The 23,791-nt window shown below is 57.0% G+C and overlaps 1 protein-coding gene and 1 long non-coding RNA gene across 14 annotated transcripts in view; one reads left to right on the forward strand and one right to left on the reverse strand.

The window, feature by feature from the left end:
- Positions 1 to 634: 634 nt before the first annotated feature.
- Positions 635 to 23,791, forward strand: part of JADE2 (jade family PHD finger 2) — a 49,091-nt gene continuing 25,934 nt past the window's right edge. Inside the window, exons 1-7 of one of the 12 annotated variants that reach the window (XM_037150843.2) lie at positions 635 to 738; positions 2,065 to 2,294; positions 5,952 to 6,135; positions 10,714 to 10,771; positions 11,815 to 11,994; positions 12,702 to 12,790; positions 23,541 to 23,698. In XM_037150843.2, coding sequence (XP_037006738.2) covers positions 10,714 to 10,771; positions 11,815 to 11,994; positions 12,702 to 12,790; positions 23,541 to 23,698 — 485 coding nt within the window. In that variant the 5' untranslated portion in view covers positions 635 to 738; positions 2,065 to 2,294; positions 5,952 to 6,135. Of the gene's footprint in view, positions 739 to 1,819; positions 2,295 to 2,436; positions 2,580 to 5,352; positions 5,863 to 5,951; positions 6,136 to 10,713; positions 10,772 to 11,814; positions 11,995 to 12,701; positions 12,791 to 23,540; positions 23,699 to 23,791 lie in introns of those variants that run through there. The other 11 variants (XM_037150846.2, XM_037150842.2, XM_037150845.2 and 8 more) reach the window with 11 other exon arrangements.
- Positions 2,580 to 3,973, reverse strand: LOC119053352 (uncharacterized). Of its 2 annotated transcripts, none has more exons than XR_005083281.2 (3): positions 3,815 to 3,973; positions 3,240 to 3,361; positions 2,580 to 3,003 (listed from the first exon to the last, which is right to left on the reverse strand). It is a non-coding gene; the product is annotated as an uncharacterized LOC119053352 (long non-coding RNA). The 2 variants fall into 2 exon arrangements; XR_005083280.2 differs by having other exon boundaries at positions 3,240 to 3,366.

Below are 23,791 nucleotides of genomic sequence, written 5' to 3' on the forward strand. Positions count from 1 at the left end.
TGCTGCACTGACTTCCTTCGAGCTCCTATTTCTTTCTTGTTGCAAAAAGTGCTATTTCAGACCCACCATGCCCCTCTTTGTTATGTAGACAATCAGCCCCATCAGAATATGTGTGTTATTATGAGTTTATTATTAGATTTATTTCTCCTATAAGCAACTGTGTTCACATCAGGAATCTTAATTGTGACATAAATGTCACCTTATGTAAATTAAATATTTATCTTCCCATGGAAGGGGGTGGAGGGAAATGAAAGAATAAACAACCTTCAGTCTTGGAGAGGGGAGGTGGTTGCTGGCTCAGTTCATAGCTCAACCAATGTGCTTTCAGAGTCAAAGGTGAGCTGAAAAAATTACTGGATCATCTTTGAGGGCTGCCAAAAGGTAGGGGGAAGAAAAAGTTGGCAATGACGCCTGCGGATGTTGGGCCAGGCTCCCAGGTCTCTCCCACTCCCAAATCCCACCTGAGGCCAGACCACCTCCTCCCCAGCTGGGAGCATCCGGAGTCCGCTGCGGTTGCTTCTCACTCCTCCCCATCCAGGAGGCCAGCCCTGCTCCTTCCTCGAGAGAAGGTGAGCGCGGCGGGCACAACGGGTTGAGTGGGTGTGGCCCGCGGCTCCGGGAACAAACCCAAGGTCCCGCCACCGCTCGCGAGCCGCCCCACAGCCCGCCTGCTGGGCGAGTGCAAGCTCTTCTTCCAGAAACTGCAAGGATCCGAGCGCACTGTTTGTGCACCACAAGGTCAAGTCGGGAAGTGGAGCCGGAGGAGGAGGGGCGAGGAGGCAAAGGGTGGGGAAGAGGGGCGCCCCGCTTCCTCGCCTAGTGCCAGCCTTTGGATGTGCCCCTCGGTTTTTAACCCTTTAGGGGGAATGGGAAGGACAACCAAGGGGGAAGCTCCTCTGGGGCCAGGACATGCAGCCAGCCAGCCACCCACCCATCACTGCGTTCCCCACCCCCCGGAAATGCGGGGCAGAGCTGGGTGCCAGGAGACTCCCGGGCGGGAGGAGGGGGCGATGAACCCGAGAGGGACCCTCTCCATGGACCGCCCCTCCTTTCTTGAGGTCGCCCACAATTTCAAGTTTCCCCTGCCCCAGATGTTAGTTTCCAGCTGCTGTGGGTGGGGGAGGAGGGCCGCGCCCCCTCCCCCAGACTCGCGCGCGCCCCTCCCCTCCGCTCCTGCCAGCACTTTCTTCTCACTTCTGGCGCTGTAAAACGCCACGCGATTTATTCGATTCCCATTTTTAAACCAGCGATTCAGGAGCAGGGCCTAGGGCGAGGGTCTTCCAGCGCCGGAGCCCCGGGAGGCGGGTGCTCAGTGCAAACCTCGTTCCCTCCGCGAGTGTCGCCTTCAGGCTATTTGCAAAGAAACGTCTTTTTGACGCAGGGAAAAAATGGCAAATTTTAAGTACGTCATTAATATGGCGCCAAAAGATTTTTTTAAGTATAAGCTTGCTTTTTTTTTTTTTTTAAGGTTGCGGGGGGCGCCGCCCGGGTCTGAGGCGAGAAGGGGGCGGGGTGTGAGCAGAAAGTGTGAGTGAGAGAGTGGAGGGGCGGGGTATGTGTGTGAGTGTGTGAAGTGTGAGCAGACCTGATGGGACTTGCACGGGCGCAGCCGCCGCTCGGGCCCGGCCCTGGGGACAGGGCGGGCTGGGGGCGCCCCAGAGCCCGTGGGAAGTCCGGGCTCGAGGTGCAGGCAGGCGGGCGGCCTGGCAGGGCAACCTACCTCCAGAGGCCTGCAACGCTACCTGGACCCGCTGTTGAAGCCAAACAACTGGGCACAGGGGGGGGGGGGGGCAGGCGACGGGGGGGGGTGTCAGGAGTAGAGATCCTACTGAATAAGAAAAAAGTGGCTACTCCCCCTCCCTTGCTCCTCCCGCCTGCCCCCACCCCCACCCCAACACATTTTTTTTTTTTCTAAAGAGATCACAAGGAAGTCTTGGTTTAAAAAGAAACAGAAACATACACAGGGGTTTGGTGAATGGTGCCGACCGCGGCCATCGCAGTTGGAGGCTATTTGGGGGGGGAGGGTGAGTAGCGTCCATGGAGTTACTTTGCGCCCACTCCTAGGTGGCAAGGGCTTGGGTCCCGTGGGCTGAACCGTCCCCGGCAGGGGTGCGGGAGCGGGGACGCCGCGGGCCCCGCCGCCTCCTTCGCCGCGACCCCGGATGGATGCGCGCCCCCCGCCCGCCCGCGCCGGCCCCAGGAGCTCCGGATTTCGGGAGCATCCTTCCCGCGCCGGCCCCTGCCACGGCGCGTAGCCGAGGGCAGCGCCCCTCGGAAGGGCACCACGGAGCAAGGTAAGATTCAGCCCCCGGCGATGGGCCCTGCGCATCTCCACAGCGTTATTTTGTGTTTTTGCAACAGATCTGCCAGCGCTCCTCGCTCTCTCTCTCTCTCTCTCTCTAGCTCGCTCTCTCGCTCCCTCTCTCTCCTGCTGGCTGCCTGTTCTAGGAAGCCAGCGCGCGGGGGGAGGGGGGATGCACAGCACAGGAGAGAGAGATTGCGCATGTTGGTCAGTCGTGTTTAAAGAGTACATTGCGGGGAGGCTGAGAGGGGCGCATGCAACAACAACTTTTGGAAGGGTGAGTTTGGCGACCTTCTTTATTAATGACTGCGGCAAAGCGCCCCCAGGCCGGCAAGGGGGCGCGGGCGGGCGGGGGCGCGCCGGGGCTGCAACTTGCCCCGCGGCTACAGCCCGGCAGAGGGGCTGCGGCGGGAGACCAGTGCTTTGAGGAGAGGTCGCGCGGCCGGGGAGGAGGGTTCAGAGGAACCGGAGCTAACTGCCCTCCTGTCGCCCCGAGTTTCATTTTGTTGATACGCAGCACGTCCGGGCGCCGAACCGGGCTGAGCCGGTGCACATGACCCGCGCTGGGCTCACGTGCAGCCGGCCAGGTCCCAGACACCTTCCTGGGGCCACCGCCTCCGCCCTATCGCCCCCTCTCTGGGTTGGGTGCACGCGGGCGCTGCACGCGGGGGCAGCATGCTCAGCTCCGGGGCGCAGAGGCTCTGCACAAATTAAACAGATTTTTGTAGGGGTGGGGGACGCCCTTTCCAGGTAAGTATGTAGGGTGCGCAGCCCCGGCCCGGGGGATGCGGGCTAGGTCAGGGGAAGCTCCCCCCTCCGGGGCTGCGCGGGAGTCCGGCGGGGGAGAAGCGCTGGGAGAGTGGAAATGTACCCGAGGCGGTCGGAGCGGCGGGTGCGCGCCCGCGGGGCGACGGCAGGGGGCGTGGCCCTTGTTTACCTTCTCCCAACTCAGCCGGTTCGCGTCCCGCTCCGGGGATGGTTCTGCAGCCCCTGGCCCTCCGCCTCCGCCCCTGCGCCCTGGGTGGTACCGGGAAGACGTAGGCAAGTGGCAGCCCCAGCCTGGACTTAACACACCGGACCCCAAAATGAGTGACACTGCAGCCCCCGCCCCCACCAAGCACCGCTGCAGTCCCTCTCCCGGATCCCCGGCCCCGCCCCCGGCAGTGGCATCTTCCCGGCCTCACCTCCTTCCTCTCTTCCTCTCCCTCCCTCCTTCCCACCCACTCGCCTGCGCCTGCGGAGCGGCTCCCGCCCGCCACCTCCCGCCTGTGTGCAGACTTGTGGCTCCCTCCGGTCCCTTCCCGCCCATCCTGGGCCCTAACACACCCTCTTCTCCAGGCCAAGGGGTGAGAGGGGGTCAGCCTGTTATGTCTGAAGATGGGGATGTCTGTGAGGCAGGCAGGCAGGAAGGCTTCACTGTACCTTCCAGAGGCCCAGAACACCCCCCCCAACACACACCCAGTTCCGTATCAAATACAGCAGTTCACCCCCCAAGAGGCGCGAGGCCCTTACCCGCTTCACCTAAACCCCTTCCCCTGCCCCAGGTGTCCAGTCCACCTCTCGGCGCTGCCCTCGGCACCAACAGCTTCTTGCCCTTCCTTGGCCTGGGCCGGAGCCCCCCGCAGCCACCTCCGGCTCCTCCTCCCAGCTCCCGCGGTCGGAATCACGCCGGCGCGCCTCCAGCCTGCCGTCCCGCGGACCGCCTCCAGGGGCAGGCTGGAGGCGCGTGCCATCCTCCCCCCCCCCCGCCCCTCCCGCCCAACCCCGTACCCTCTGCCACCCGCCGGGGCAGTTGACTTTTCTTTCTTTCTTTTTTTTTTTTTTTCTTACTGTCTTCGCTGCAAGTCTGGTGCCCAGGGCTGATGGGGGCGGGAAAGGCCATGTTTCCCTTCGCCCGGTGCCAAGGGCACGCTGCAGCCGGAAACTCGGGTCTCTGCAGATTTACAAACCTTGCCCCTGCACTCAGCACACCCCCTCCCCAACCCCTGCTCAAGTGCAGGATTCTGAGACAGAGTGTCACCCAGAGGCGGAAACTCCGCCGCGGGGTCATCAGGGGCCATCATATTTGCACTCAGCATTGCCGAAGGGGGTGGGGAAGCGCTGAGTAGGCGTGGCTGGCTTTCCCTATTACCTTTGCTGAAAGGGGAGGGTCCCTGACCTTTGAGCCCAGGCAAGCTGTCAGGAAGCCCCCTTCGCGGTTCTGCTCGAAAACTGAGTTCTGGACCCCCGTGGTGGTAGGGCTACCTGGCCCCTCTTCCTAGAGCGGTATTAACTCCCTTCACTGGTAAAATTCCCAGTAGGACATTTGGCAAAAGGGCCTGACAGGGAGCTGCCAGCCAGGGCTGGCCCTGTTTCCTGGGTTCTCAAGGTGCTGGCTTCTCCCCTACCCGACTTCCTCTCTCACCTCAGGGCCCCAAGTGAACGCATCATCCCTCCTGTCCCATCTTCATGGGGCAGGTTGGGACCCGCCAGCAGAGAAGGAAAATAACAACAGAATAACTGTAAGGGGAAGGAATGAGTAATGAAGCCTACCCAGGCAGGGAGGAGGGCTTTCATGTTTAAGAGATGCTATTTGCTTTTTAGGTCACAGGCTGCAAAAACAGGCTTTGATCCGAAGTGGGCGAATAATTTATTGAGAAAGTTTGCATGGTAGAAAAAAAAGGGCTGTTTGTTTGATCTGGAGCCCTCTTAGTTGTCCGAAGTGCTGTTGGCTGTTGTTCAGAGTGGAAAAGCATTTGGTTCCACAGCAAATGCCTCGCAGAGGGAAGCCCTCGCCCCAGGCAGCAGGACTTGCAGGGAATGTTGGATGTGAAACTGTTTGGCCAAGGGTCTCCCCAGCACTTTTGGAGATGAAGTGTTTAAGGATAAAGTTGTTTGGGCTTGAGATGCAGCAAATGTTTCCAGAGTGTTTCCCATCCAACAGGCTTTTCCTTTCCCTAAATTGCCTGGCTGAACAGCCAGTAATGCCGATCCAAGGGGCTGTCAGAAATCTCACTTAGCTTTTATGGCAGGTGAGGTGGGGCGGCTGGTGCCCAGCCCCCAGGTGCACCTCGGAGTGGAGGTTGGGCGTTTGACGCTGACTTCCACATCCTGGAGTTTGGGGGCAGGGTGTTCTGGTTAACTGACGTTCCAGTTAACAGGGTGACGGCTGTCTTATGCCCAAGACCCAGGCCTCCAGTCCAAATTTGCCCCAGTTCATGCAGCAGGCTCTCTGTGGGCCTCACACTTCTCCCTTTAGGTTCGCTAACGGAAGGCTGGGTCCGAGCTGTGAGGAGGGGAGTACAGCTCGCTTTCCCTACCCTCCACCTAGGACCCTTCCCATGTGGCTCAAAGCCTAGGACTCCAGGAAGGTTCTCAGACAATCCATGGGAACCTGGAGTACTGGCCACACTCAGGAGAGGTCGCCCAGTGGGATGGGGTACCCCATCTGGGGTTTAGCTTTGAACGCTGGCTGTACTCACCAGCATGCCAGCTACTCTGTGCCTCAGTTTCTTCATCTATAGATAGGGTCAATGACAGTACCTACCATAAAGAAGACTAAACCCAAAGCCAGGCATGTGGTAAGCGCTTGATTAGTATTAGTCATTCTATTATTAATGACCTGGAGAGGGTCCAAATGCAGCTTTGACCTTTGATCTCTCCCCTTTAGGCTTGGCTGAAGAGCCAACCCCCTTCTCTGAAGAAGGGGTCAGAAGGACCCTGCAGTTGCCAGTGGGCAGCCATCTGTGGGAGCAAGCGGACTGAGCTCTGCCCTCTCTGAGGTGGAGAGTAGGGCGAGAGGTGCCGAAGGACAAAGTAGACAAAGCCCCTTTCGCGCTCCCAGGATCCCCTTGGTATGTCCTCAGAACTGGGCCTGGAGGGTGGGTGCGGGCTGCATGTTGCAGGGGAGCTGGGTGCACCCCAGGACACTTGGAATTGTAGGTGGGCAATGATGGGTGTTGGAGGAGAGGTCGGGCTTCCCTGTGTGCGGAGAAGCAAGTGTGAGGGTCTGTGTACAAAATCATTTCTGTAGCGGCAGTTACTGCCCCTGAGAAGGCATTAACGTTAAAGAGAGATAGGAAGGAGCCGGGCCCTGACCCCTGTTTCAAGTCGTTAAAGACTAGCAGTTCTTGTTTTCTGAATGTCTGGCCTTCCCGACACAAGGAGGCTCTGAGGACAGGTTTTCCAGCCGAAATATCATTAAATTGTATTAGCATCTTATTACACACACGCCTTAGTGGTCTGCCTCAGACAGGGAGAGTTTTTGTTTCTCTTTGAAAGATTGTGTCTGGAATGGTAAATTGCCTGCCTGAGAGCCTCCCCCACTCCCCTTTTTTGAGGGAGGAAGACGAAATCCTGCTGCGTGTGGTGGCGGTCGGGGCAGGCCTGGTGGCCCCCAGAGAGGAGCGGCCGGAGGCCAGGTTGGGGTGTTTTAACTGCCCGGGGAGCGGCTGCAGTAGCAGGCCTGAAAGGCCCACTGTTCCCAGGGTCAGCTGGAAGGGCGTTAATGGAGGCCCGGGGTGTTTATTTGAGTTTATTTGCAGAGAGGTCTTTAAAGGGGGCTGGCACTGGGCATTGGTGTTTCAAGTCCAGACCCAAGGCCCCCACTAAGACTAGTGACTGGCGCTGCCAAGAAAACATCTGCCACCAAATTGCTGCCCTGTTACTGAGTTGGCACTGATCGTTAGCCAAGAGCCCGACCAAATAAAGAGCCCTGGAAAATGTGTGAGGTTAAGATGGGGAAGAGGGCTGTGAGAACAGGGCGAAATCTTGGGCTGGGGTGTTTGTCCTGCGAGCTCCAGGCAGGCCCGCTGGACTCTGCGGTCCCCGCACGTCTACAGGGAGGGGACGAGAATATCCTTGGCACTCTGCATGTATCGAGCCCCTGTCACGTGCTGGGTGCCGTGCAAGGAGGGCGCTGTGGCTCTAGCAGGGATCCAGGTGGGCTCACTCCTGTGGACCCCTTGTTCCGGAGGAGGTTTGACAGGTAGATTAGCAAACAAACTGGGGTGGGTGCCCTGAAGATGCTGAATAACGGGCACTATGTGTAGAGCCTGTGACATTTCAGCGGAAACCTGAGAAATGAAAAGTCAGACGTACCCTGGCTGCAGGGAGCATTACAGGCAGAGGGTACTCGGGCTGCATAGGGGTCCCAGAGCGCCGACTGTGGGGCTTGTGTCAGGAAATGCGAGGAGGCAGGTGTAGCTGGAAAGTGGGGGGAAGGGCTGCTGGGCAATGTGCATTCGTGAAGGTTAGGGATGGTCTCGTGGTCAGGGGCTTGAGTGTTACCCTTTGGTCAGCAGGAAGCCTTTGAAAGATTTTACATAGGGGCATGACATGGTCTGATTTATACTTTTTGAAGCTCGTTCTGGCTGCTGCATGGGTCCTGGATTGTGAGGGAGCGAGGCAGGAGCTGGGAGGTCAGTGAGGAGTCCAGGTGGGAGGCGGGAGGGCTTGGACCGGCTTGGGGGCAGGAGAAACGGGGGAAGGTGGATGGGTTCATGGTGCGTCCTGCAGGGAGAGCCCACTGGGCTTGCCAAGGGTTGGCTGTGGGGTAGAGGATGCACAGAGAGGCTGTGGGGATGCTGCTTCATTGGGGTGATCTTCTGACACCCACACTCCCAAAGGAGAGCTTCCTATCTGTGTCTCCATGCTGGGGACAGTGTGGGAGGGGCAAATGGAAGGAAAGGGATCTTTCATTCCTTGAGTTTCCCTTGTAGGGGGGAGGAATGTGCCTTGTGACACCCTCCCCCTGCCCCCTACAGAGCAGACCTTGCTCAGGGAGAACCTGGAGAGGCCAGTGGAGAGGGAAAACCTAGAGGCCAAGGTCAAGTCTCAGCATCCCCAACCCCCACCTATATTTGCAATCTCTGATGTCTTTTGGTAAAGGAGTCCTCCCTGTCCCCCTTGCTAGGATGGACAGTTCGGGTTCATGGGGCAAAAGGCTGTCCTGCAGGAGAGCCCAGGCCTCATCTGGGGCTTCATTAGCCACTGACCTTGGACACTCACCTGAGGCAGGGAGGCCTCTGGGACAGACTTGGTTCAAAGGCGAGAAACTTCACTCACCGACAGTGACTTTCCTCTGAAGCCTAGTTATTGTTTCAGTCAGGCCACCACCAGATCTGTTCCCTTAATAACACCGGGCCCAGGAGGACTCTGGACTGTGTGACAGAGGGCAGGGTGGACGGGCACTGGCCGAGGGTGGGGTGCAGGTCTGCACACTGGCAGGTCCCGGGCAGCAGGACACAGTGTTACGAGAAAAGTGTTGGCAGTCAGGGGTCCTCGTATAGAGGGCCTTGCCTACTGTGCAGCGTCGCCTCTGAGGAGCCCCCCAGGTGGGCACCGGTAGGAGGTCTCTACCTGGCCGAGGGCCGTCGTGGTATTCATAACCAACACCTACGTGGAGAGCCAGCCACCTCGCTCAGGGCCTTCTGCTGCTCTCATTTACTTTCACCAGCTGATTCTGGCCCAAAGATGTGTTTAGTTTGGCCCTCTCCGGGTGTTTTTAAAGTTCTGAATCAGTTGCCAACATTTTAAGTTCAGGAGATTTATGTAGAAATCCAGATCCAGTGTGCGTCCTCGGGGAGGTATGTATTTCCCATGGTCCCTGGTCTGGCGAGGGGTGTGGCTTGTGTACCATGTGAAAGCCAGGCTTGGAAGTGCCCTCTTTGCTAGAAATGAAGAGAAATGCGATTCCTGGACAGCCCACTGCAGGGGGAAGCAGGTGGGTGCCTTGGTAGCGCCTCTCCCCAACTCCTACCCGACCAGTAGGGTAGGCAGCTGGGTAGGGAGGATGTAGCTTAGGGTCAGGGCTTTGTTTAAACTCATTCTCTGACCCCAGAGGACAGCAAGGATGGGCGACTGTGGGTGGTGGAGGCAGGGAGGCTTAGAGGTCAAGAGCGTGGCCTCGCAGGTCAGGTTTCTTAAAAGCACTGCAATCTTGGGCAAGTCACTCCACCTCTTTGCTTTGTTTTCCTCATCTGCAAAAGGGGAGCAGCTTTCATGCCCGCCTGTACCCAGGGTCTGTTCTGGGGGCGTTGTAAGGTCCCCGTGTACCACAGCGTCCCCCACCCAGGACACAGTCAGTTGTCCCCACCACCTGGCCACCCATGCAGCTCATACTGCCGGGCATCCCTCCGTACCTGCACCCCTTCTGCAGACCCCTTATCTGTACCTTCAGAGCCGGGCCATACAAAGCCCCAGGGAACCTCCCTGTCATCTGGAGCTCGCTGTTGGGGGACATGGTGGCAGGTCTAGTCCGAGGCAGGTGGGCCCTCCTGGTCAGCTCAGAGGTTTGCAGGGCTGCATGCAGTAGGAGAAGGGGAACCCCAGGCCTGGCATGGACAGACTTGGGGTGTTGGCAGGTAAGAGATAGGATCATAGGCGGGCTGGGAGCCTGATAGGCCTGCGGCTGGGCTGGGCAATGGGGCTTTTTCCCTGCTGACACTGGTTCCTTGTAAGCAGGGAGGTGGCCCTGGTTCCAGACTGGAACAGGGTGGAAGGTCTGGAGACCCGGGGCAGTTTAACAAGCCACTCGGGGTGCTCCCCTCCGAGAGGGGACTGGAGCAGACTTGGCCACCCAGGTCTCTGCGGGATTAGAGGAAATAGCGGGTGGGAAAGCACTGCCAATAGGCAGGAGCTGATGAGGGCAGTTTGGTGCGGGCTTAGGGGTCAGGCCAAGTGGATTCAAATCTGAGTTCAGCCAGTTACTAGCCAGACAAGGCATTGAGCCTCCCCAGTAAATGAAGCTAATAGCTCACAACTCAGCGGGTTGCTAGGAACTGGAGGCGGCCGAGAGAGCATGGGAGAGGAGTGAACTGAGTGTGGGAGAGCCGCCCTTCTGAGCTTGAAGTTAAAGACCGCAGTCCAGATATAGTTGGTTTGTACTTTTACCTGGAGAAGGGCCCTGGGGGCTGGCGGGAGCCCAGGACCAGTCACCCCTGGGCCTGGTGTGTCTCAGGGACCCAGCTTGGAGCCTCCCTGTCCCCACCGCATCTCCACCTTCCTGGTCACCCCTTTCAGGACGTGTCCTCGGTGCTGACGGGGATGGCTTGTCCATAAACTCAGGCAGCATGGTCCTCCTGGAAGGATCCACCTCATTTCCTCTGCCCTCCCTCCCCTCCTCGGCACCCAGTGAGGCAGCAGTCGCAGCTTTGGGGTGGGGTGGGTTCTCTGATGGGCCTGGGTTTCCTCGAGAGGAAGCTGGTTCTGGGCAAGTCCTGTCGTCTTAGGCTCCCGCTCCTCTGAGGCTCTGGACTCAGGAAGCGGGGTGTGCAGCCTCCTCTCCCCTCCCCCACCCCAGGGTCGGGGGGGAGGTGGGGGGGTTGGCCGGGCAGGGTGAGTGTGGGGAGGTAGGTTTCTGGTGATTTTCGGGGGATTCGAGGGTTTCCCGAGCTGCCTGTAAGTACAGTGGGGCCTGCCTTTCGTTACAGATGGAAGAGAAGAGGCGAAAATACTCCATCAGCAGCGACAACTCTGACACCACTGACAGTAAGGCCTGCCATGTGGGACTCCTCTGGGGAAAGCCCGTGAACAGTCACCGGGCCCACAGCCCGCATGGGGAGTGGCTGCTGTGGTCTTGGTGGTGATGAAGGCATAAACTGGACCAGGTCCCTCTGCTCGAGGGAAAGTGCCCACACCACCCTGGCCCCCGGGACCTCGAGGTCCTCTTTGCTCCACTCCCTCTACCCTGAAGAGGGTCTCGGCCGCACCTGTTTGGCTCTGGTGGGGACAGACCTGCTCCCGTCTGGGACTCTGCCTCTGTGGCCCTGGCTCCCAGGGCACACCCCCTCCCTGTGGCCTCCTGTCGAGTCAGGGCCCTAGAGGAGGCCTCCACACGGCCCAGAGAAAACCCGTCTGTTATAATTACCTGATAAGTATGGTTACCTAATAACTGGTAAGCTCCTTGTTCAGACGGGTCGTGTCTTGCTCGCTCCTCATCCCCAGCTTGATCTGGCGCGTCGCAGGTGCCCAGAGAGTGTTTGCTGAAGAAACAAGGGAAGGGGTCTGACCTTCACGGGGTCTCTGTGATGGGCTCTCTGAGGTAGGCTAGTGTATGGGCTGAGGGTGTCCTTGGGATGTCTAGGGGTCGGGGGACATTGTCGAGGAGAAAATAGGGCTCCCTCTTCTGAGATCTGGGGCACAATGTAAGGCGAGAGCTTTTCTGTAGTAGCAGCAGGCAGCTCTTCTCAGCTGTCCCAGGAGCAAGGAGTTCCACGCTGCCCCGGGGAGGAGAGACTTGCTGCCAGGAGGATCCTGCCTGGTGGTGGAGGCCGGTGGAAGGAAGCCCAGGCTGAGGAAGAGGCTGCGTGGCCAGGGAGGCGGGGCCTGGAGCCCCACTGCCCCAGACCTGTTGGTTCACAGAGATAATGAGCACCCGGGATTAAGGAGACGGCTGAGGACCCGTAGAGCTCCCAAGATCCACATCTTCCCCCCGAGGGCCTGAGGCAGGTGCACTAGTTTGGCAGGTGTGGTCCCAGTTCCTGCCCCCTGCCCAGGTCTCATTCACTGTTCTCTGGGGTCTGTCGGCTCAGCTTGGCTCTGGTGTCAAACCTGGCCAGCCCTTCCTCCCTGTGGCAAGAGACCGCAGCATCCTGCTCTCTGCGGCGGTGACCACACTGCCCGTGGCCTGGCTCAGCAGAGCCAAGAAGAACAGCATCCTCTCGACTTCACTGCCTGCAGAGGAGCCCTCGAGGGCCGCGCACCTGCAGGAGGTGGGCCTCTGGGCCGCGATAGCCGCATTGGATCCAGGCTGATGCACATTCTTTTCTCAGCAGCCCTCCGCCACTGTGCCCACCCGTGGCTGCTGCCCCTTTGACCCGCAGGATGGAGGCCATAGCCCTGTCGTTCATCAGGGGCCTCAGGTCTCCGTGACATTAGCTGATACAGCACCGTGTGCTGAGACGGCAGGCGTGATAGCCTCTAATTCTCACGACCACCCTTCGAAGGCAGGCGGTCAGTCTCCTGCCCCCCATTTTATAGAAGAGCACCCTGAGGCCCAGAGAAGCTGTTGTTTGCCCAGGGGGGCAAACTAGTAGGTGGCTGAGCCAGGGCTCAGGCCTGGTCTGTGGGTCTGTGGGTCTGCGGCTCTGCCCTGCCTCTGTCTGCCCTCTGGGCATTACACTCAGGAGGAGGCTAGGGACCTGAGGGGCCAAGGGACTTGTCGTGGGTTACACGAGAAGCTAACATTGAGTGCCAGTCACTGTCTTTTATTTCCCTAGCCCCTTCTGGTTGGTGAGTGTAGGGGAGGTTACGTCCTCGTGGGTCATTGGAGAGGCCCTGAGTGGGGACAGGCCACCAGGCACTCACAGCGATGCCACCTCCTGCATCTTCAAGGACAGGCTTCTTGGCCTTGGGGGTGGGTGGCTGGTGTTTGTGGCCTTCCCGGGGCCCCTAATGGGCTGTTTTTTTATCTCTGCAGGTCACACTACATCTGCCTCAAGATGCTCCAAACTGCCCAGCAGCACCAAGCCGGGCTGGTCCCGGCAGAACGAGAAGAAGCCCTCGGAGGTGGGTAGTGACCAGTATTCTAGAGAAAGGTGAAGCAGGGACGGGGAGGCCAAGGAGCAGAGACCCGGGGGAGCGAGCTCCGCGGGCGAGTCGGGGAAGCACTCCTGGCAGAGGGCACAGCTGTGGCCGGGCCGGGCCAGTGTGGCTGAGGGCAATGAATGGGGGCAGTGTGGTGTCTTGTAAGTTGTAAAGATGTTTTTATTGATCTGAGCAAGAGACAAAGCCTTTCCAGGATCATCAGCAGGGCAGCGACATAGTCCAGTGTTTTAATGAAAGGAAGGTCCCACTGGCTGTCAGGACAATGGTTTGCTGGGGACACCAGTGGCAGCAGAAAGGATTCTGTTGCATTTGACCAGAAGTTGGATGATGGTGGCTTAGAGCCCAGCTGGAGCTGTGGAGTAAGAAGCAGTAGGAGTCAGGACACCTTGGAGGCTGAGCAAGGGCGACAGGATTGCTGGCTAAGGGGGGCAGGATGGATCCTCAGAATCACCCAGTTATCTGCTCCTTATTAGGCCCAGTTCACATGACTTTGCATTTTAAGCCTTCCTTGCTTTGACCTGTGGCAGGTAGAGTGGCTTCGGGAGCTGCCAGAGGGGTGGGGGTGGGGTCCTAGAATTCCACCTGGGACCTCATCGTTCTCTTCTAGGTCTTCAGTGTGTTTCTCTGGGCACAGAAGAGGCCGTGGGAGCACTAAGTCTCTGAGAAGGTGGGGGTTTTGAATTGAGCCTTTAAGAGAAGCATTGGCTACAGCCTACATACAGGGTAGACCGGCATTGGGCTGGAGGCTTTAGTTTTTTAATCCTTAAAGATGCCGGCACAGAGTTCTCAGTCCTGTTATAATAGGGTAACTGAGGTTCCCAAAGTTACAGAGCCAAGACCTGAAGTTTGGGGGGCCAACAGTGCCTAGAGTGAGAAGGTCCTTGGCTTGGGGTCGGGTGGGGGTGGGGGGCGATGTCTGTGTTCTGAGCCTGAGCCCTTCTCTCCCCGCCCTCCCTCGGCCCCAGGAGCGGTATGGCCTAGGAGTGGTCTGGGTGAGAAGCGTCATTAGCCAGCCTCTGGGGGGTCTTCCGCAGAAACTTGCATTTGAAAAGGAACTCCCGGGGCCTCCTGGAGTTGGCAGACCCTGGGACTCGCCCTTTGTGGGGAGTGAGGAGCCTTTGAGACCTGATGCCTCCCACACCCATCCCCCAACCTGTTGTCACCTCTTGGCCGGTGGAGGAGGGGTGGAGATGGAACGAGGTAACCTCCAGGAATGCAGTCTGGACTGGATCGGAAGCTGGGAGAAGGATTCTGTTCTTGAGGCTTAGTATCTTCATGGACTAGCCCCTGGGAGGACCCCTCCTCAGCTCCACTGCCCACCTCTTCCTCCTGTCCCCCAGCTGGAGACCTGCAGGGGCTCCCCTATTGTTGTGGTTGAAATAGTGAAACAATAGCTACCTTTGTGCGCCCTAGCGGTCCTGGGAGGCCGTGATTGTCATGCCCTTTTTGGAGGAGAAGAACCTGCCTGCTGCTTTCCATGGCTGTTCAGGTTGGAGAAAGGCGGAGAAGTTCTGAGGAGCTCCGTCCTCCCTCCAACACCAGCAGGAGGAGGGGCCGGCGGTCCTGGCAGAGATCCCGAGGGGCTGGGCTGCCACCGACACCCAGGACAGGCTGGTGGCTGGGAGGAAACAGGTGTCAATGCAGGTCGAGGAGAAAGAGTGATTTGCATGGGGCTGAAAATTCCCCCTGCCTCTCGGGTTTTCCAGCTCAGAGCCTTTGAACCTTTCTCCACCTAAAAATAGATCCAGGCCGTGGTGAGGATGGTGGTGCCGGCCCTTTCTGGGGACTGGCTGCACGTGGCCCTGCCTTGGAGCGCAGGAGGCCCCACCCTCGGGTCCTGGGCTCCGGGAGGGCTGAGGAAGTCCTGCCCGCCTTGAATGATGGCCGGGGACAAGCTTCCCTCCCCCAGAGGTTGGAGAGCAGCCTTTGAGGTTTCCCTTGTCCCCTAAGTGAGGAGGCTGAGCCATCGCCACCATAAATTCCAAGCTATCTTGGGGCGGAGAGGAAGCCGTCAATGAAAGGTTCCAAATTATTTGGCTCATGAGAAGGCGGAGATGAAAGGGAGGATTTGGCGGCAGAGAACGTTCGCACTAAATCTTGCTGGGCTCTAACCTTCTTTTTCTGTGTCTGGTGTGGAGAGGAGGACCTTTCCAGTCTTCTGGGCCTGGGGGCTGAGGGCCCCGTTCCCCGGGAGAGTAAGAGGCCTGTGGATGGGGTGGCTGTCAGGCTGGTCACAGGGTCTGCGCTCATTCTGGCCCAAGTTCCCAGCCAGAATGTTTGCAGAGTGATGCGGGTGGCTCAGGAACCCCTCCCTGGTAGCCACACGGTTGGTTCACTTCCTCTCCTCACCTCTGAATGGGGACGGTGACAGAGTGGGGTGTTGGGGACTGGCAGTACTTAGCATAGCAGCACCACCGGCCCGGTAGTGAAGTCAGCAGCTATGAAGAGGGCTGGGGTTGGGTTTCCTTGACACCTGAGGGGCTGTCCCTGTGGTGACCTACCAAGGCCCTCCCTTCCCAGTGCACACTGAGGGTGCAGATCAAGAGACACCCTCCACACCAAAGTGAGGGGACCCCGGGCGGGACAAAGCGCTCAGATCAGGAGTCAGGACCCTGGACAGGGCTGAGGCCTTGAGGTCCAGAATCTCATCCACCCTTACCCAGTGGGTGGCTTTTCTCAGCCAGAGTGAAAGGTGGGTGCAGGCCTCAGGTCCCAGGGGCTGTTGGGATGGGCCCTGGGGGCCTGGGAACCTGGGCCAGGGTTTCTGATGGAAGTCCACCAAGCCTGAGGCCGACCCCCGAGGACACAGGTAGCTGCTTTCCTCTGCTTTGCTCGCCAGCAGCATCCCAACAAGGCTGAGCTCCGTGGCTCGGGAATTAAGTCGGCCAGGCTAGACCGGAAGGAGGAAGTGGGATTATTAGCCTGGCCCTGAGAGGCATCAGTGTAGAAATCGTGCGGAGGCCTTGAGTTTCTGACTTGACGTGTCTCACCAAATGGCATCACCGTTTGGTTGTAGGTGCTTAACACTTTGTAGGTCGCATCTGTCTGAATCTGATGGAGCTCACAGACCACCCTCAGGGATTCTGACTTAAACGGTCTGGGGCCCAGGTACCTGTGCTTTTTAAAAGCCTTCCCCCTAGAGACCAGGATTAAGAACTACTGTCATGGACCTTTCTCCTCAATTTGCTAAGACAGGAGTTGCAGCCTGGTTGGAACTTCCTGGAAGATCCTGAGGTTGCAGGGAGCGGGGGCGGGGGGGGCGCTTTCTAGTCCTGATGCATTGACCTAAACAAAGGCAGAGAGTGTGGGTGGGGGCAGTGCCCCAGCTCACCCCCACCCTCCTGGAGGCTAGGGGACTGACAGGTTGCTGCCAAGCCCTCTGCCTGGCAGGGCAGTTCAGGAAGAGACCTGCAGCCCTGGCTGCTGTGGCTCAGTGGATTGAGCACCAACCTGCAAACCAGAGAGTCCCTGGTTTGATTCCTGGTCAGGGCACGTGCCTGGGTTGCAGGCCAGGTCCTCAGTGTGGGGTGCATAAGCGCCAACCACACATTGATGTTTCTCTCCTTCTCTTTCTCCCTCCTACTCCCCCCCCTCAAAGTAAATAAATAAAATCTTTTTTAAAAAAGAGAGAGACCTGGAAGCTGCTGTGAGGCTGTCTTTCTCGGGCCAGAGCAGAGCGGCCTGTGGGGCCAGCCACTCGGTGGAGGTTTCCTCCAGGGAGGCTGCTTGAAGTAGCAAGCTGTGCTTTCAGAAAGTCAGATGCGCAGAACTCATTTAATGGGCAGGCCCATGGATCTTCAGGGTGCTGCTTAAACTCAGCTCACACGCAGAAGCATCTGATAGACCCTGCCTGGCGCTAGGGGCTGAGGCGCAGGCCCCATCCCCGGGGAGCTCATTCTCGGGCTGCAGCAGGATGCAGGTGCCCACACAGGAAAGTGCCCGTTACGAGGGGTGCAGCCAGCCCGGCCACTGAGGAACTCCGTGACCTTGGGCGAACGACTGTTTCTTTCTGAGCCTCAGCATTGTCATCAGTAGAGTACTGCCCTACAGCCTGCATGGACTTCCCAGTCTGTAGAGGTGATGGTCCTTTCCTGGAGCCTGTGAAGCTGTGGGTGGGGGTGATCCAGGAGTGAGCGGAGGTGACTCTGGTCTCCCTGGGACAGAGACCTGGGTGGTCCCAGAGCAAGGTGGGTGGGAGCTGGGATCCAGCTCTCAGCTCCTGTGTTGTTTTTTTTTTTTAGTTTATCTTATTTTTTATTATATTTTCCCATTACCATTTAACCCCCTTGTACCCCCCTTGCAATCACCGTACTGTTGTCTGTGTGCATGAGCCCGTTTTCCTTGTTGCTCAATCCCTCCGCCGCCTGACCTCCTTCCCACCCCACTAGCATCATCTGCTCTCCATCTATGAATCTGTCTCTGTTTTCCTTGTTAGTTGAGTTTGTTCATTAGATTCCACATATGAGTGAAATCATATGGTATTTGTTTTTCTCTAACTGGCTTATTTCACCCAGCATAATGTTCTCCAGGTCCACCCATGCTGTCCCGAAGGGTAAAGTTTTCTTTTTTTACAGCTGAGTAGTATTCTATTGTGTAAATGACCCGCGGTGGTTTTATCCATTCATCTATTGACGGACACGTGGGCTGTTTCCATGTCTTGGTAATGGTAAATAATGCTGCAATGAACATAGGAATGCTTATGTTCTCTCAAAAAGTGTTTTGGGTTCCTTCAGATATATTCCTGAAAGTAGAATCGCTAGATCAAAAGGCAGATCCATTTTTAATTTTTTGAGATATCTCCATACTGCTTTCCACAGTGGCTGCACCAGTCTGCAGTCCCACCAGCATTACAGAAAGGTTCCATTTCTCCACATCCTCACCAGCACTTGTTTTTTGTTGATTTATTGATGACAGCCATTCTGACAGGTGTGAGATGGTATCTCACTGTGGTTTTCATTTGCATTTTTCTGATGATTAGTGAGGTTGAACATCTTTTCGTATGTCTGCTGGCCCTCTGTATGTCCTCCTTAGAGAAATATCTTAAGCAGCCCCTCTGTAGTCCCTGGTGACAAACTAGTACATCTCTGAATGAGGGAACGGGACCTCTTTGCAGGTTCACCAGTGCTCAGCCTCTGCCCCTGGGGGTCGAGCCTGGGAGAAAGAGGTGATCCTTATGGACAGCCTCTGCCCGCACTGGGATGTCCCCAAGACCCCCAGTGTTGGGGAAAGTTCAGCCAGTGAAGGGTGAGAATGCAGGTCATTGGCTTGACCCTTTGCTTTTAAAATGAGACCCTCCTGGCTTGGGGGAAAGCAGGGGTGGCTTGATGGTGTTGGGGCACAAGACCACGGGATCAGTTAAGATGCCTTCCTGAAGGAGCCGAGTTGGTGTCCAGATGTCGGGTGTAAACTATTTCATGTTAACACAATGATGGTGTATGTTGTGCTGATACGCCAGGTGCCCACCCACTTGGGAGAGAAAACAGGAGAATCCCCAGGGAGGGTCTGGGCTGCCTGCGTGGTTTCGAGCCCTGTTTGCAGCCGCAGCCCGTGTTGCCCTGGAGCGGGCGCCCGTGAGGGGAGGGCCCCATCGCCGAGCCCCCGCTGCCTCCCTCTGGGTCTCATGTAGTCGGAAACAGCGCTGCTCCCGCCAGCTGGAAAGGCCTTCTAGCCTCTGGGACTTGTCTCGCAAAAGAAATGTGTGTAATAAATTCTCTTTTAAGAGCAGGAAGTGCTGTTATCCTTGTGGGAGAGAAAGAGATGTTGAGAGAGAGAGAGGACGTGTATTTGTGTCTGTGTGTTTTTAGCGTGTGACCAAATGTGGTAGCTTGGATGAGACTGAGCCTTTATTTTGCTGGTGTTTTATGCCTAATTTTTTAGTATCTTAACTTTGCTCTTGGCTGAGATACTCATTATCAGGCTCCAGCCCAGGAAAGAGATTTTTTTAAAGAGTGAATACCTGGCGGGTTTGCAGGTAGCATCGCGGTGTCTAAAGCACAGTATAAACCTGGAACCAGCGTTAACTTCCCTTGGTGAGTCTCAGTGCACATGTCTGTGGGAGGGGCGCTGTGAATTAGGTGAGGTCACCGAGCAAGGCTCCGGGTGTAGGGCTTGCTCTGTCACCACAGGGCGGCCGTTCTTTGCCACTACCCATTGTTTCTGGTGAGACGAGGTACTCAGGAAAAAATGGATCAGAATGAGATATCCAGTAGGAATTGCGCTCGACTTTTCAGGGCAGACCCTCAGACATCCTCAGGGCTGCAGGGGGCAGGGGAAGGGTGCCACTCCCGGCTCTGCACTGGGGCTCCGTTTCCCTTGGTTTTGGGACAGTGCCCGGGACCGGTTCCTGAAGCCCACTAAAGAATCTTCCGGGCCAGCTCATCTGCCAGTCAGGACAGGGAGTTTCCGAGTGTAGTCACACTTCAGGTGGATCCGAGTTCATCCATCAATTCGCTCACTTGTGCCTCAGGCATTTCTTGAACCTCTGCAGCATGCCGGCCCCCTGCTACTGAGGGCGCCCTGATCAACCTGGTACAGGTAGAGGCTCTGCCTCACCCAACTTGGTCATCAGAGCAGATGGACATCAAACAAATACTGACACAAGCAATCACATTTAGTGATTGTGGCAGGTGCTAGGGCCTTTCTGTAAGTAACGGACTTCCTCTTGGTCTGAATACTGTGATACAGTAATTCACCCTGAAGAAAAGGAAGCAGAGTCCAAGGTCCTGGGATGAAGTATTCAAATAATATCCACTAGTCTTGTGGTTGTATTTGAGAGCTCACTGCATGGCACGGTGAACGCTGCCCGTTATCATTGTCTTTATCTGCTTTTGGAGGTCAGGTCAGACTCCACTGGTATTTTCGGGCAGAGTCTGCTTTGGGTCCTCCCTGCAGAAATGAGGGCCGAAAGCTGGATAGACTCTGGCAGCTGCGAAGGGCCAGGCTGTGAACCGTGTCCTCACTTCAGGCAGAGCAGGGTCTGCTGCTCCCTCCAGAGCTGCGCCAGCACCTCCAGCACTCAGATGGGTTATCACATTAGAATTTCAGACCTTTGAACACTCTTCCCACCGTTTGAAGAAGCTACAATTAACATCTCCTAAGCAGCTCAGCAGAACTTGGTTGCTAGGCAACAGGCCTTTAACGACAATTTGTCCATTTCTGCCAAAAAGAGAAAAATAGTAAACACTCACATTCTTAGAAAATTGCCTGTTTTCCAACTTCTAACTTTCTTGCCACAGCGAGGCCTCCAGTTCATCGGCGTCCATTTTATTCTTTATTTAGTTTCTGTAAATCATTTAGAGACATGTTAAGAGAATAATCGAGGCTTTTTTCCGGGCCTAACCTCTGGCAACTCAGAGGCGTCTATCTGGGTGACAGTGAGTTGCCATATGTGGGCAGGTTTGACGTGGATGGACAGAGGCTCCTATGAAAGGTCGCGTGCTGGTGGTAGCCCTGCTGCAACCCAGGAAGGCGGCAGAGATCCCTGGGAGACCTCTGGGTCCTTCAGCCTGTGTCGGCACCTAGCACCTGCCAGGCCCTGTGCACACGGCTACACTTGGCCTGCTGCCGGGCCAGACCTCACTCAGATGGCCTTCTCCTGGGGAGACGTGGCGAGAAACCACGAGATTCCACACTGGGGCTGTTGCAGTTCCAAGGAAACCCGGAACCCAGCCTGGCACTGGGGAAGTCTTCCCAGAGCAGATGTGGGCTGGACTGAGACCTTGAGGCTGAGGCAGGCCGCCCCTCTTTGGCAAGGGGCAGTGTCCCAGCAGGCCCCTCCCCTGTGCCGGCAGAGCGAAGTGCTCTGAGTACCTCAGTGGAGAGGGCTTGGGGCTAGTGAGGTATGCCCTGCAGCTCCCCTGCAGCTCTGCTTGAGGGCAGTTGCAACTTGCAAAGCCTCTGTCTGATTTGCATAATGCAGCCCTCCCAGAAGCCACCTGATTTGACTTCGGGTTCACTTGAGGGAATTGACAGAAGTGACAGTGAGCCTTGTGGCCAAAAGGGGCAAAGGGGCTATGGGGTGGTCGCAGCCTGGGTTCCTTAGCCACTTCCAACATGTGGGACCTTGTGTAGGTTATTTAACCCAACTGAGTACCAAGGTTTTCAATGGTAACATGGGGATGATGGCAGCTCCTACCTTAGAGCTAGTGTAGAGACTAATAATAAATTAACCCAAGAGCAGCTGGTACTGGGCATGCAGCATCCTTTAAGTGTTGCCTGGCACCATGCAATAGTGCCGCCCTACTGTGCTTCTGTGAGTCCTCACCAGAAAGGGCACTGGTGTCCCATCTGCCACCTGTTCCCTCAGCGATCCAGGACAAAACTTGGAACTATCTGGAGACCGTGTTTCTCTCGCTCCTGGATGCCCCTGGCCAAGCCAAGCCCAGGGACCCTTCCTGCTCTGAGTCCTCTGTGCCAAGCCTGTCCCTAGGTCAGGGTCACTTCTCCCAGCAGGTGTGGTTGGCGTGCTGGTCTTCAGCTCCTGCATGAACAGCACCCTGGTCCTTAGGCTTTGAACCCTGCACACCAGTCGCTGCATGTTGCTTGGTTCGGGTCCATGTGCTTGAGGATTTCAGCTTTGGGTGTATCTATGAGGCATCTCACCCTGTTGATGGGCATTCAGAAAGCACTCCCAAGAGCCGGCTGGGGACCTCAAGTTCATCAGAGAAGCCCTTTCACTCGTTCGCTCAGCCACTGCTTACTGAGCACCTACTATGTGCCAGTCTTTGTCCACTGAGAATGCAGCAGAGAACAGGACAGGTGTGGCAAGGAGGGGGTGTGACACAAGCACTGCGAAGACACCAGTCAATCATTAGAATTGAGAGCGCCCAGAGGTGAGGTTGGGTGATGGGCTGAGAAGTGGCACCCTGGGCATTCGGTGCTCCCTGGGTCAGGGGATCAGGGAAGGAATCCTGGAGGAGGTGGCGTTTAAGCTGCAGCCCAGGGTGAGGGAACAGTGAGAGGTTTCACACTCACTCATGCCTCCCTGGAAGGGCACAGAGTGACACTAGGCTCTTGAAGTTTGATTCCTGGGGTGGGGAGATAAGCTGACAGGATGGGCGGCTCCCTGTGGTGGTGGAGCCCCAGGGTTTTGACGGGCGTGCCCCTTGGCTGGCCGGGCTGGGAGAACTTGGAGGCAGTGATGAGTCCCCTGTGGGCCGCGATCGCGTGCTGGGCTTGGCCTTGGCCTCAGCTGGGAAAGGCCCCCAGAAAAGCACCGAGCGCCCGAGTTCATGTTCTTGTGTCTGCAGCTCACTGCTTGCTAATAAGATATGCAAATTATTGGGGCTGTAAAATCACCACATTCCATCTTCTGTTTAATTAGCATTTAATTGTAATCTCATTTTAATTTTTTCACACTGGCACCCTAATTAAATGTTAGGGTATTTGTCTTAACGATTAAATTATATTGGCAAATAGAGTCTTCAAGAAACTTGACCTTTTCCAAGCCAGGGCCCTCTCTAGCTAGGTGTGGCTGTAAATTAGATTTCTGCAAGATGCTGCCCCGAACCCCCTCGGTGCAGCCATTTCAGTTGTTTTCTTGCTGTTCTGGCGCGAGATTCGAACAAGACAGGCACAGACAGCATGCTGAGCCCCCATCAGGCAGAGGTGACCGTGAACGAGTTAGTCGTGAGCCAGCAGATGCTGGCTTTTCCAGGGAGGGGTGGGTTTGGAGTTTGGTCCGGGTCTAGAGCACTCCTTGAACTGATTTCTTCGGTTTCAGTGATGCCACCTCATCTTTAACTTGTGATTCTCACGGAGGATCACTGGGGACATTGGTACTTAAGCAAGGCATGTGGCTGCCACCAAGTCTCACAGCGGCCGTTCCTGGAAGCCACAGCGGGGTCAGGCAACAGGGCACAAGAGTGGCCTGATGCACTGATGTTGGCACGGGCTGGGCTTGGAGGTTGTTCTGGGGGGACCCTGGGAGGGCAACAGACAGAACATTGAGAAGAGCAGTCTCCTGAGTGACGAGAACAGCACCAAAGCTCGGGGTGCACCTACTCCCTGGCTCAGCTCTGGGGGAACTTGGATGGGCTTGATTGAGAAAGAATTCCACCCCACCTTCCTCCTACCCATCACACACAGAGGGTGGAGTGGTGGGACCCCTGCTGAGCAGGGGACCCGGTGTCCTGGCGCTGGCCCTCGAGAGACCTCAGAGACCATGACCTGTGGGAAGCCTTCCTCCGGGCTGCCCCAAGCCCCACCCACCTCCATGGTTTGTCAAGGTCCTGAAGTTTGTGCACCTGGGGTGGGGGCCCCACACTCTTGACATCACCACTGGGCCTGCAGCACGGTGTTGCACTGCCAAACACATTGTAGGCCTTCGAGGGAAATTGCCTGAACAGTCACGTGGTGGTGGTGCTGCCTTCACAGAGGCCTTCCTGCCGGCTGACTTGTTTCTTTTGTGCCTTTCCCAGCCTTTCCTCTTCCCTCCGAGGTCCACTCCCGTCCATCACTTCGGCCTGTAACAAGTCAGAGCACATGTGAATTCCATTCAGCACATTTACTGAACATCAGCTATGTACAGAAAGCCCTGTGTAGGGTTCAGAGAAGATGCGTTATTGTGCTTACTGGGTTTCGTGGGCATCTGACTTTGAGGGGCGGAAAGCCCACCCCAGTTGTGCCTGCCGTGCCCTCCCCCAGGCTGTGGAGCAGATCCCTGCCCCCGGAGGCGGTCTGAAGCCACCCTCCCTGCCCTTGCTCCCGACAGGTTTTCCGGACGGACTTGATCACAGCCATGAAGATCCCAGATTCACACCAGCTCAGCCCGGATGACTACTACATCCTGGCCGACCCATGGCGACAGGAGTGGGAGAAAGGTGTGCAGGTGCCCGCCGGGGCAGAGGCCATCCCAGAGCCCGTGGTGAGGTGAGCTGGGCAGCCCAGGCCAGGGACCCAGGCCAGGGGGTACGGGGAGTACATAGCAGAGGACCTTCCAGTCCTGGGATTCCTCTCTAGCCT

Source organism: Artibeus jamaicensis, unplaced genomic scaffold, assembly GCF_021234435.1.
Source record: "Artibeus jamaicensis isolate MK-2021 breed Jamaican fruit bat unplaced genomic scaffold, CSHL_Jam_final contig_786, whole genome shotgun sequence".
NCBI classification, from domain to species: domain Eukaryota; kingdom Metazoa; phylum Chordata; class Mammalia; order Chiroptera; family Phyllostomidae; genus Artibeus; species Artibeus jamaicensis.